Genomic DNA, 11,526 nt, shown 5'->3' with positions numbered 1-11,526 from the left:
TTCCTTTCACTTTTTTGGTGGAAAACATTTGTCATTTCACTTTTGTAGTACATTTCCTTGAATTAGAGTTATAAAAAATGTATTTTCTAATCATAAAAAGACAGATACGTCAATTTGACGTCAGAGAGAAGACCAACCGATTCTACAATTGACACATAAGAAAAGACCCACCACACCGACACCAAAAAATAACTAAAAAAGAAACCGTGTTATTTCTCTCTCTCTCTCTCTCTCTCTCTCTCTTCCATTATTTCCTTTCCTACGCATGTGACATGTCCCATCCCTCCTCTTTTCATCCGTTCCTTTAACTCTCGGGTGACAATTGTATGTTTTTTTCAATTTTCTGGTGACAGTTGACTTCGCATCTTGTTTTTGGTTGGATTGGTTTGTTTTGCTGCCAATTCTCTGGCAAGTGATTGTGGTGCTGTTCCGCTGAGCTGTTATCCGAGTTGCTGCGTTTCCATTTCATTAATCTCTAGTTTGTTTTGCTGGGTATTTGCTCTCTTCCCTTCTCTTTTGCTTAATACGTTTTCAATTACCCAAATGAAAAATTAAAGCTACCATTTTCATTTTATGTATTTCCTGAGTGTTTGCCGAACCAGATTTCCAAGAACTGTATTTTTCCAATGGCCTTGAGCACCCAAAGAGCCTCTACATCTCGTACTTCAGCTGAATGGGCTCCTCCTCCCCATTGGAAGCATGATGTCTTTTTGAGTTTCAGGGGTGAAGACACTCGCAGCGGTTTTCTATCCCATTTATACCATGAACTGCAGTACTGGCAAGCAATTAAAACTTTCAAGGACGACCGAGACCTTGAAATAGGAGCAACTATTTCTCCGGAGTTGTTGACCGCAATCGAACAATCACATCTTGCCATCATTGTTCTCTCCCCAAATTACGCTTCTTCCACCTGGTGCTTGGATGAACTTTCCAAGATTCTTGAATGCATGCAAGACAGACAGAGAATTCTACCAATCTTTTATCACGTGGATCCTTCCGATGTACGAAATCAAAGGGGGAGTTTTGCGGAAGCCTTCACTAAGCATGAAGAAAAGTTTAGGGTGGTGAATTGGTGGAGAGCTACTTTAAGAAAAGTAGCCAATCTCTTCGGGTGGGATTCAAAGCATGAAGAGTTTAGTGGAGATGTAGAGATGGTGAAACGGTGGAGAGCTGCTTTAACAAAAATAGCCAATATCTCTGGGTGGGATTCAAAGAATTATCCGTAAGCATGCATGGATTGCTTATTTCTTAACAAGAGCTCTACTTGGATGTTACGTTTCAGTTCTTGTCTTAATCAATAACCTTGGATGTTATATTTATGAATTAATGGTTATTTTATTTTTTTCCTTGTAGGTCGGAAGCAGAGCTTATTAAACACATTGTCAAATGTGTGTTTAGGAAAGTGGATCCACCGTTCATGTTGTCAGGTTCTCTAGACAAGTTAGTCGGAATTGATTCTGCACTTGAGCAACTACATTTGCATTTAGCTCTCAAAGATAATGATGTTCGCTTTATAGGGATATGGGGGATGGGTGGGTTGGGCAAAACAACCCTTGCTAAGCTAGTTTTCGAGAGAATTTCCCTTGATTTTGAACTTAGCTGGTTTCTATCTAATGTGAGAGAGGTTTCTGGAAAACACGGTGATCTAGTTCATCTACAAAGACAGATTCTTTCCCCAATCTTGAAAGAAAATGTTGCCTGTGTCAAGGATGAAGAAGCCGGAACCCGTTTCATTCAGAACCGTTTACGGAATAAAAAGGTTCTTCTCGTGCTTGATGATGTGGGTCAACTAAACCAATTAGAAAAACTGGTTGGAAAGAAAGATTGGTTTGGTGTGGGGAGTAGAATTATCATCACAACTAGGGATGAGCGTCTACTAGTTGAGCATGGTATAGAGAAAGTGTATAAGGTCATTGTATTAAAGGATGATAAAGCTCTTGAGCTCTTTTGTCGACATGCCTTTAAGAAAGATCAGCCTAAGGAAGGTTTTCAGGAACTGTCTCGGCATTTCCTAGCTTATGCCAAAGGCCTTCCATTAGCTCTTAAAACTTTGGGGCGTGCTTTGTATGGGAGAGATCAAGATGCGTGGAAGAGTGCGTTGCATAATCTAAACAAAATTCCTGATCCAGATATTTTTGATTCACTCAAAGTAAGTTATGATGGACTAAAAGAGATGGAGAAGAAAATTTTTCTGCATGTTGCGTGTCTCCATAGAGGGAAGAATAAAGAGCAAGTAATTCAAATACTAGACTGTATCCTTGACATTTCCAGTCATATTTTGATAGAAATTCTTATTGAGAAGTCTCTGTTAACTATTGAGAAAGGCCACTTTCGTACCAACATTGTCGAGATGCATGATTTGATACAAGAAATGGCAAGGAGAATTGTTCATGAAGAGTCTCCCAAGCCTGGTAAACGCAGTCTTTTGTGGCATCACAGTGACATTTCTCATGTATTCATGAACAATACGGTAAGAAGTTATTTAGAGATACTATATATACTTGGACCAAAATATATGTCATTTTTCAAATGAGAAGTTATTTAGAGATATTAGACTTTAATGAGATGAGATGAATTAACTTTTTCCTTTTCTTAATTATATGTATATTAGGGAACGGAAGCAATTGAAGGCATAGTCCTAGCTCTGCCCAAATTAGAAGAAGTGCCCTGGAATTGTACTGAAGCCTTCAATGAGATGCACGGGTTAAGGCTCCTTCACTTTCATAATGTGGTGTTTTCTTCAGGCCCTAAAATTCTTCCAAATTCCTTAAGAATTATCCAGTGGCATTGCTATCCTTCCAAATCGCTCCCATCAAGGTTTGAACCACATGTACTTTCTAAACTAGAAATGAGGTGTAGCAAACTTGTCCGGCTTTGGGATGGAGCAAAGGTAAGATTCTTGAAATACGGCATTTTGTAATTTTTTAAAATTATAATTATATTGTACCTTGTTTTAATTTGGAAGGTTTTTTGAAACTTATAATTCTACAACGTTTATGTACTGCCAGGATTTTCCGAAATTGAAATATATGGATCTTTGTTTCTCTAAAAAATTGACCAGTATCCCAGATTTCACACGTATGCCAAATCTTGAGGAATTGGATCTGCAAGGTTGTAAGAAGTTAGGCAAGGTTCACTCATCTATTGCAGTTCACAAAAAGCTGAAGGTTTTAAGACTTACTGGATGTGAAAGTATCAAGAGTCTCCCAAGTGAGTTGGAAATGGATTCTCTTGAACACTTTTCTCTTAGGGGTTGCTCAAAACTGAAAAAGATTCCAGAATTTGGGGAACATATGCAGAACGTGAAAGAGATTTATCTATGTGAGACTGCTATCGAGCAAATACCTTCATCAATTGAACGTTTGGTTGGCCTTGTTTCTCTATTTATAAATGATTGCGAAAGTCTCTTGAGTCTACCGAATGCGATATGCAATTTGAAGTCTCTTAGACAACTCATTGGGAACGGATGCTCAAAAGTTGACAAACTCCCAGGGGAGATGGAGTGTTTAGAGTCGCTTGAATTAAGTGGAAGTGGTATGAGAGGGCCGCTTGGTGCTATGAAAAATCTCAAAATTTTAGACCTTAGTGGATCAGTTGCTTCTTTAAATCCTGACCCTGAGCGTTGGGGTTTGGTGTTGTCTTCTCTAAATCGTTTAGGGTCTTTGACGAAATTAGATCTGAGTGATTGTAATATTGGTGAAGGAGCCATTCCATATGATATCGGCTGCTTGTCTTCTTTAAAAGAGTTGGATCTTAGTGGAAACAATTTCGTTAGCCTTCCTTCAAGCATTAGATACCTTTCTGAGCTTCGGTATCTTCAATTGCAGAGGTGCAAAAGGCTTGAGCAATTGCCAGATCTTCCGCCGAAGGGATATTCCTCAATACTTGTATATGTAGACGACTGTACTTCCTTAAAAAGGTTGTCAGATCCATCAAAGTTGAGCGAAGGAGCCAATGTGTACGATTTTAGGTTTAGTTGTTTTAATTGCTTCAGATTGGTTGAAGAAGAAGGCTGGATTAATAATAGAATATTTGCAATGATAATGAGTTATTTCTCCGCTAAGGTACACACACTCTCTCTCTCCCTCTCTCTCGCTGAATGAATATATATTATATATATATTCGTGGTTTTCTTTCTATATAGTAAGTAAATATAATTGTAATTCTTTTGGTACAGGCACCTGATGACTGTATTATATGGCCTGGAAGTGAAATTCCAGATTGGTTCCATAATCAAAGTGTGGGAGATTCAATAATTGTGGAGCTGCCCCTACCACCACAAACATCTAGTAACTGGGTTGGGATTGCTTTATGTGTTGTTTTTGAAGATTCTGAACATTTGAAACGTCTAGGCTACTTTTTGTTCGAAATTCTCTGTCCATGGGAATCGTATGAAGTTAATTTTGAAGTCGGGGATCTTAGGTCACAACACCTTTTGGTTTTCTATTTGCCTCGCAATTATCGCGGTCTCAGAAATGCCTCAAGCAGTTATCAATTATCATTTGAAGGGTTTTATTTGTCAAAGGAATATTTGGACAAAAAACTGAAAACAAGCTCGATTATAAAGAAATGTGGAGCCCGTTTGGTGTACGAGAGAGATTTACTGAAAACCCTGATACCAGCAGTATATGGATACGATGACGAGGCAGGTTCAATTGATAATTGATAGTGGAAGTGGTAGCTCTGATGAGGAAAACTAGTGTTATTCACAAAGTTTCAAATTTATGAGAATGAACCAACCACAAGTTCTCAATCAGCGAAAACAGTAAGATATTAGTAGCAACCATGAGGCAATACTTGAGACAATGCCAATCATCATTTTTGGAAACAGAGAAGGAAGCTGTGTGTATATTATTAGAGGAAATAATTAAAGTGGACTGCTCTCTGGAGAGTTTGCTTTTTGGGTTTTGTAGAGAATGTGGTACCAACCTTCGAACCCAAGACCACTAGGCAGTCCGGAGAGTTTACTTTGGCCCAACTACCGCGTATAAATACCTTCTTATCCCCGCCCTCTTACTCTTTTCCCACTTTCGCCCAACTCCCCGGAACGCAGCTCTCTCTCATTCGCGCTCTCTGTCTCTGTCTCTGTCGTTTATTTTCTCCATAGAAATCGAACTGAGACCTCTCTCCGCTGGGTTTCTCTTTCTCATATCAGTTAAACGGTAAGCATCCTCTTCCTTTGAATTTAGGGTTTATTCTTCTAAATTAAATTTAGAGTTTTTTCTGTTAAATTAGGCTTATTGAATTGGGTCTACCGAGTGTGATATGCAATCTGAAGTCTCTTAAAATCCTCTGGGGTTGCTCAAACTTGACAAACTGCCAGTGGACATGGAGTCTTTAGAGGAACTTTATTTAGACGGAAGTGCAATGAGAGAGCTGCCGCTTGTTATAAAAAACCTCAAATGTCTAAGCTTTGCTAAATCATCAACTTCAAGGGATGGCATTGGCATTGGCATTGGGTGGGGCCTTGACTGTTTATTTGGTAGCTTTGATGACAATGAACCAGGAAGTAATAGCTCTGACGACGACGATGAACCAATCAGCAAAAGATTCAAGAAAGTCTAAATTATTTTGTGCTTGGTTCAATCATTCAATGAGGTAGGAGGAGAGCAGAAAAACTTTTCCATTTGCAAATACATAAATGCAGGATATACCATGATATTTTTGGGTTGTGAATCTTCTTAAGTTGTTCGTAAATAAGTTGTTCAATTAATGATGAGGAAAAACAAGCAATTGGTGGCATTCTCAAAGTTCTAAATTTGACTGCGTCATTCTATCTCTGTTCATAGTTCTTGTATTAGGTAGGAAGAGAGAGAGTAATTCTCTTGTTACATCTTGTTTGTATAGTTTGCAGGATGTGCAGTAATTTTCTGTTCCTCCATTTAAACTGCTCTGTCAGATTTTATTGTTTTCAGAATGAAATGAACCTAGTCACCTAGTGCTATTCTATAAACAGATAACTCCGGATAATGTACTGAAAACAGACAAGTAAGCTTCTGTATGCCATGAAAATGCACACTGTAAATCAACATGTTTGGTAACTGAGGAGTAACTTGTTGTTGTTGGTTTATAAGTGCTGCTGCTGAGATAGTTTATTATTTCAGTTTGAAAAATGTAGCCGTTGGATAACAGTCCAACTGTGCAGTTAGGATGTAACTGTGCATGCCATGTGTCTCTATCTCATAGGGTAGTGAATGAATGGCTGAGATGTAAATGATGTAATAGGAATGTTCTAATTCCTAACGGTTTTGTCAGATGCAATATACGTATGTTTTGCGTGGGAGCTGAGCTAGTATTCTGCTAGCTCTTCTTCTTCCCTAAGCTCTCTCTCTCATTTTTCTTCAGATCACATTTTCTCATCTAAGAGTTAAAATACAAGATAATAGTCTCTGTATTCTAACAGTTGTGCTTAGATGGTTTCTGCTGTAGGTTCAAGTCCACATATTGTATACAGTTTGTTGGTCAGGTTATCTCCAAATTTGAGATTTACTTTAACTATGGGTTCCATAACAATGAAGTTGCACAAAAATTGCTCTTAGAATATAAAAAAATGTATATGTTTTAGGCATACAGTTTAGAAATAAGATTTATTTGCTACTCTAATTCTCAATGGAACATATAAATCAAGCATAGTATGAGATTGAAGAAACAAGATAGCAGAAAATAGACTTGATTAGTTCTTTATTTGAGATATTGTAAAATTGGTTTTGAAAAAAAAAAAAATTAAAAATATTGAGACGTAAAACAAATTTATGGGTCATGTTGTAGGTTTTATTAGTTAATACAGAGAATAACAATAATGTAACTTGAGATGCAGTGTTTTGGCCCTTGAATTGTTTAATATATATTTCAATTGAAACTCGTCCCTTCATCTTACAATACCCACTTTTTATGCAGATGAATTGGGAGAAACTTATGAAGATGGCCGGTGCAGTTCACACTGGTGGAAAGGGTAGCATGAGGAGGTGGGTGAAATTTCAGCTTGAAACTCCTTTTCTCTACCAAGTTGATTCACAGAGGCTGAAGTATCAAGTTTTAGCCTTACTGGTTTTGAGTTAAATATATGTGCAGTTGATAATTTATATGTGTGCCAGTTTCATGTCTGATATGCATTATATTGAGCACCTGATCAAGTGGTTTACTTCATCAAATTATTGATTTGCAATTTGAGTTCATTATGTGAAGCAGTTAGCCTGATGGCATGTTGAGTGGATTGTTGTCTTTTGTTGTTTTACCATGTTTATTTTATCTTATTCTTGTAATTTTTTTTGTTTGAAGATGAGAAATACCTTAATTTTTAGAGTTAACTGCTCTTTCCGGGGGGGACAGAGTGTTTTTAATATCAATTTGTATAACGTGCAATCTTTATGTGGCGAACTGCGAACTTAAGTACAATAATCATTTACTGTATGCTGCATTTGGTGCATTAGCTAGTCTAAAGTTCCTCGTTAAACCAGATGATTCCCTAGCTTAAAGAGCCCATAACAGAAAGGTTGTCTCCAATAGACTTAGTGTAATTGTTTTTCCAGTAAAGAGTCTACTCTGGTGGAGAGTGTGATGGGTTCTTCTGCTCTTCTGTATTCGATATTATCTAATGGTGTGTTCTTCTTCTCTTTAGATAGGATTGTTAAACAATTGAGTAGGCAAAAAATAAGAAAGTAATTCAAGTAGTTAAAACTGAGAATTGTTGGAGTTTACCTCAAATAAGCCATCTAGTGCTCTCTGCTGCGGAGAAAATGCTATTTCTGATGTACATAGCATTGTCGGGGAATGGTCATTTTGGACTTAAGACTGCCCTTGAAGTCATTTTATGACCAGTTTTCAGTCATAAATTTTGCACATTCCTGCAGTTGTTTGTAATTAGCACATGTTTGTCGTGTGATCTTCATCTTGTTTGTACGTGATTTTGTTTATTAATTTCTGTTCCCAACTTCAGAAAGGAGAAGACTGTTCACAAGACAACTACCACAGATGACAAAAGGGTTCAGAGCACCATTAAGAGAATAGGGGGTGAACTCTATTCCTGCAATCAAGGAAGTTAACATATTTACGGATGATGTTGTCATCCAGTTCATGAACCCCAGAGGTGAAGCTAACGTGCCAGAACTCTGATCCTGTAAATTATTATCTTGATTTTCCTTGTACATTTCAGTTCAAACAAAGAGTATGCCACTATTTGTTATCTATCTTTTAAATTTGAAGTGATTGTTTAACTTGTTAACCATTTTGGTGTCTTCCATATTTTAAATGCAGTAGTAATTTATAAAAATGGATAGAATATTGGTGTTGTGTTCTTCTTTAGTGTATTTACGCAATGATTTTATTCCGAGGTTTAGCTGTCAATATGTGCCTTGAATTGGAATTTTTTTTATTTCACTCTACTTTCCTCATCAAGCTGAGCAATTCCTTTCCAATATTATATATAGTGTGAAATCAAGACTCTTTCCTTAATCTTTTTAACTTGAACAATGTGATAAAAGAACTGTCCTAGCTAGTTGACCCCTTAAACTTCAGAAGTAAAACCCCTTAAACTTGCCCACTTATCATTTCTAGAACATCCATATTTTTGTGCCTCGGGTAAAAAAAAAAAAAAATTATCCATCGAAGCAGCAATGTTTAGGAGTGGTTAAGAGCAATTAATTTAGAAAAATATTAGTCCACAAAACATTATTATATTAATCAGATTAAAAAAAATAGTGATTATTGAAAGAAAAAGTTGGATTTAGGTTGGTGGCCTCAACATGCTGGATCAATAGAATTCCAGGTTGCACATTAGCTTTTCTTAACCTAATAATACATACGTGCAATGCTAGTTATATATTTATACGTACAGAAGGGATAATCACTACTACGATTTACTATTTGCGCGACGGAATTTTGCGCGACGAATATAGTTTTGTCGCGCAAAGATCACTTTTGCGACGAAAAACATACTCCGTCGCGCAAAGTACAGAAAACTAGCGCGACAAATAATTTCGTCGCGGGAAAGAGGCTATGCGCGACGTAAATATATTTCGTCGCACAAAAGTGGCAAAGTCCATGTTATGGCGCCAAAATCTTGCGCGACGACAAAGATTGTCGCGAATGACAACATTGCGCGACAATACCAAATTTTCGTCGCGCAAAGATGGACAGAAAATTGGCGCCTATTATGGCGGTAAAAAAATTTTGCGCGACGATAGTTTTCGTCTCAAAAGAAAACTTAGCGCGACGAAACAATAAACCGTCGCGTAAGAACACGAGGGAAACTTTTTTTTGGCGCCAATATACATGTGGGTTTTTGCGCGACGGAAATTCCGTCGTCGCGTAAAGTGTAATAGCGGTGCACTCTTGCGCGACGAATTAGTTTCTTCTGCGCGACCAAATGTGTAGTTTGCGCGACGCTATATTGTACATGCGCGACGGAATTTTGTGCGACGAATAATTTCTTTCGTCGCGCAAAAAATCAGATGTCGACACGTGATTGCGCGACGGAAATTTGGTTTTGTGCGACGGAAAAGTGAGTTTGCGCGACAGCGTTTTGCGCGACGTTTTTTGTTTTTCGTCTCGCAAAGTCCTTCTTCTCCATATCTGTGTCTGCCATTGCAGAGGCAGAATGCAAGAATTGCATTCTGCCTCTCTCTCACTCTCCCTCCCTGCTGCTGCTCTGCTGTGAATTCTGTACGTTTATTAGGTATGTATTTTTTGTCGTTAGTTTAAATGTATTAATGTAAATTCGTACTAATGCTATTAATTTTGTTCTCGTTAGGGATATTTGTGATTAGTGATTGGTGGAGAACGATTGAGAAGGTATGTTATTGTAAAAGTTTGTTTGTTATGTTTGTATTTTTTTTTTTGAAGTTATATGTTTATAATGTTGTGAAATTGTGCGTGACGTAGCACAATGTGTTGTGATGTACGAAGTTAATTGAAATTAACTTCGTACTTTTATTTTTATGTTTAGTAACACGTAGTTACCCGTTCGAGATTAGTTGGATTTCGTGCATGGATGCGTAATGCATGACTGCGGTCCAATTAATTCTTGAATTGTCCCATTATTTGGACAGTTTGGTAATGCATAGTGTTGTCACATAATCTTCGACTACAGGATTAGGTTTCGATTGTGGAGATTTCGGTGTCATCTCGGTACGTTCTTCGGGTGGTACGTAGGTATTTAGACCTATGCCCACTTCAAGAACTGTGTCGAGATGCTGCCGAAATTAATCCACGTCGAAATCTAATCTCATGTAACCGTAGGTTACGTGACAGGACTATGCATTCCCGAATGGGATAGGGCCCTTACCGGAGGCATAAGGTGACATTATAACTTCGTTTGAAGTTGTTGTGATTGTTGTGTCGTGATTGTGGTTTCAGGAATTATGAGCAGAAGGTGGATACAGAACCCGAATAGATGCGCAGACGAATACTTGGATGGAATCGAGGATTTTATTGAGTTTGCACGTAGACACACCCCGGGTGCAACTAGAATCCGTTGTCCTTGTAGGAGGTGTAACAACACGTTGTTTGAGTCAATTGAAAATGTTGGATTTCATTTAGTAAGGAATGGAATGATTGAAACATATAGCATTTGGAACCTTCACGGCGAACAAGTAGACCATGCTTCGTCTTCAAATGCCCCAAGAGTGGACAATGTTGAACCTATTGTGGATCCTAATGATCAAGTCATGGGTATTATACAGGATGCTTTTCCATTCGCATCGACCAACATCAATCGGGAAGGGGAAGATGACGTGCCTACACCAATAGACAGTGCGGAGTTTGAACAGTATGAAAAACTGTTAAAAAATGCCAACCAAGAGTTATACCCGGGGTGCGAGAGTTTTTTCGTTCTCACTGCCATTGTGGAGCTAATGCACGGAAAAATAAAGTATCGTATGTCGAACTTGTGTTTCGGTTACTTTTTGGGGGTTTTCAAGAGAATGCTTCCGACGGACAATTGTTTGCCGAAAGACCATAAACATGCACAGAAGGTGTTGCATGGTCTTGGATTGGGTTATGAAAAAATCCACGCTTGCAAAAACAATTGCATGTTATTCTACAAAGAGCATGAAGCGTTGGATACATGCCCTATATGCAATGAGTCGAGGTTCAAAATGACATCCCAGAATAGAACGACTAAGATACCACAAAAAGTGATGCGTTATCTGCCCCTTAAACCTAGGTTGCAGAGATTGTATATGTCGATGCATACTGCCACAGACATGAGATGGCATAAGGAAAAACGGGTAGACGATGATGTGATGCGGCATCCTGCAGATGGGGAGGCATGGAAAGAGTTCGATCGAGCGTTCCCCGAGTTTGCTGCTGATCCCCGAAATGTTAGATTGGGACTTGCCACTGACGGATTCAATCCGTATGGGGTTCTAAACCAACACCACAGCACTTGGCCGATTTTCGCATTCCCATATAATTTGCCGCCTTGGAAATGCATGAAAAAAGAATACATGATGATTACTGTTTTGATAACTGAGGATCCTGGCAGGTCAATTGATGTGTACTTAAGGCCTCTGGTTGATGAGCTGAAGG

At 38.3% G+C, this 11,526-nt stretch overlaps 1 protein-coding gene and 1 long non-coding RNA gene across 2 annotated transcripts; both read left to right on the top strand.

The window, feature by feature from the left end:
• The first annotated feature begins 442 nt into the window (after window positions 1-442).
• LOC117636936 (TMV resistance protein N-like) lies at window positions 443-4,666 on the top strand. The gene is made up of 5 exons (XM_034371664.1): window positions 443-1,222; window positions 1,354-2,470; window positions 2,612-2,890; window positions 3,009-4,064; window positions 4,178-4,666. The coding sequence occupies exons 1-5, from the start codon at window positions 627-629 to the stop codon at window positions 4,664-4,666; spliced, it is 3,537 nt and encodes a 1,178-aa protein (XP_034227555.1). The 5' UTR covers window positions 443-626.
• A 752-nt stretch (window positions 4,667-5,418) lies between these two features.
• LOC117637142 lies at window positions 5,419-8,224 on the top strand. Its single transcript, XR_004587157.1, has 3 exons — window positions 5,419-5,598; window positions 6,898-6,965; window positions 7,937-8,224. It is a non-coding gene; the product is annotated as an uncharacterized LOC117637142 (long non-coding RNA).
• The last annotated feature ends 3,302 nt before the right edge of the window (window positions 8,225-11,526 follow it).

This window comes from Prunus dulcis, chromosome 8 (genome assembly GCF_902201215.1).
Source record: "Prunus dulcis chromosome 8, ALMONDv2, whole genome shotgun sequence".
NCBI lineage: Eukaryota > Viridiplantae > Streptophyta > Magnoliopsida > Rosales > Rosaceae > Prunus > Prunus dulcis.
The sequence above is the reverse complement of the archived record's forward strand: the minus strand, read 5'-3'. Positions and strand labels throughout refer to the sequence as shown.

Excerpts from the sequence above, each read along its gene's own strand:
- LOC117636936 (XM_034371664.1), top strand. The coding sequence starts at position 627 with ATGGCCTTGAGCACCCAAAGAGCCTCTACATCTCGTACTTCAGCTGAA. Across the intron at positions 1,223-1,353 it reads TGGGATTCAAAGAATTATCC|GTCGGAAGCAGAGCTTATTA; the intron begins GTAAGCATGCAT and ends TTTTCCTTGTAG. Across the intron at positions 2,891-3,008 it reads GGCTTTGGGATGGAGCAAAG|GATTTTCCGAAATTGAAATA; the intron begins GTAAGATTCTTG and ends ATGTACTGCCAG.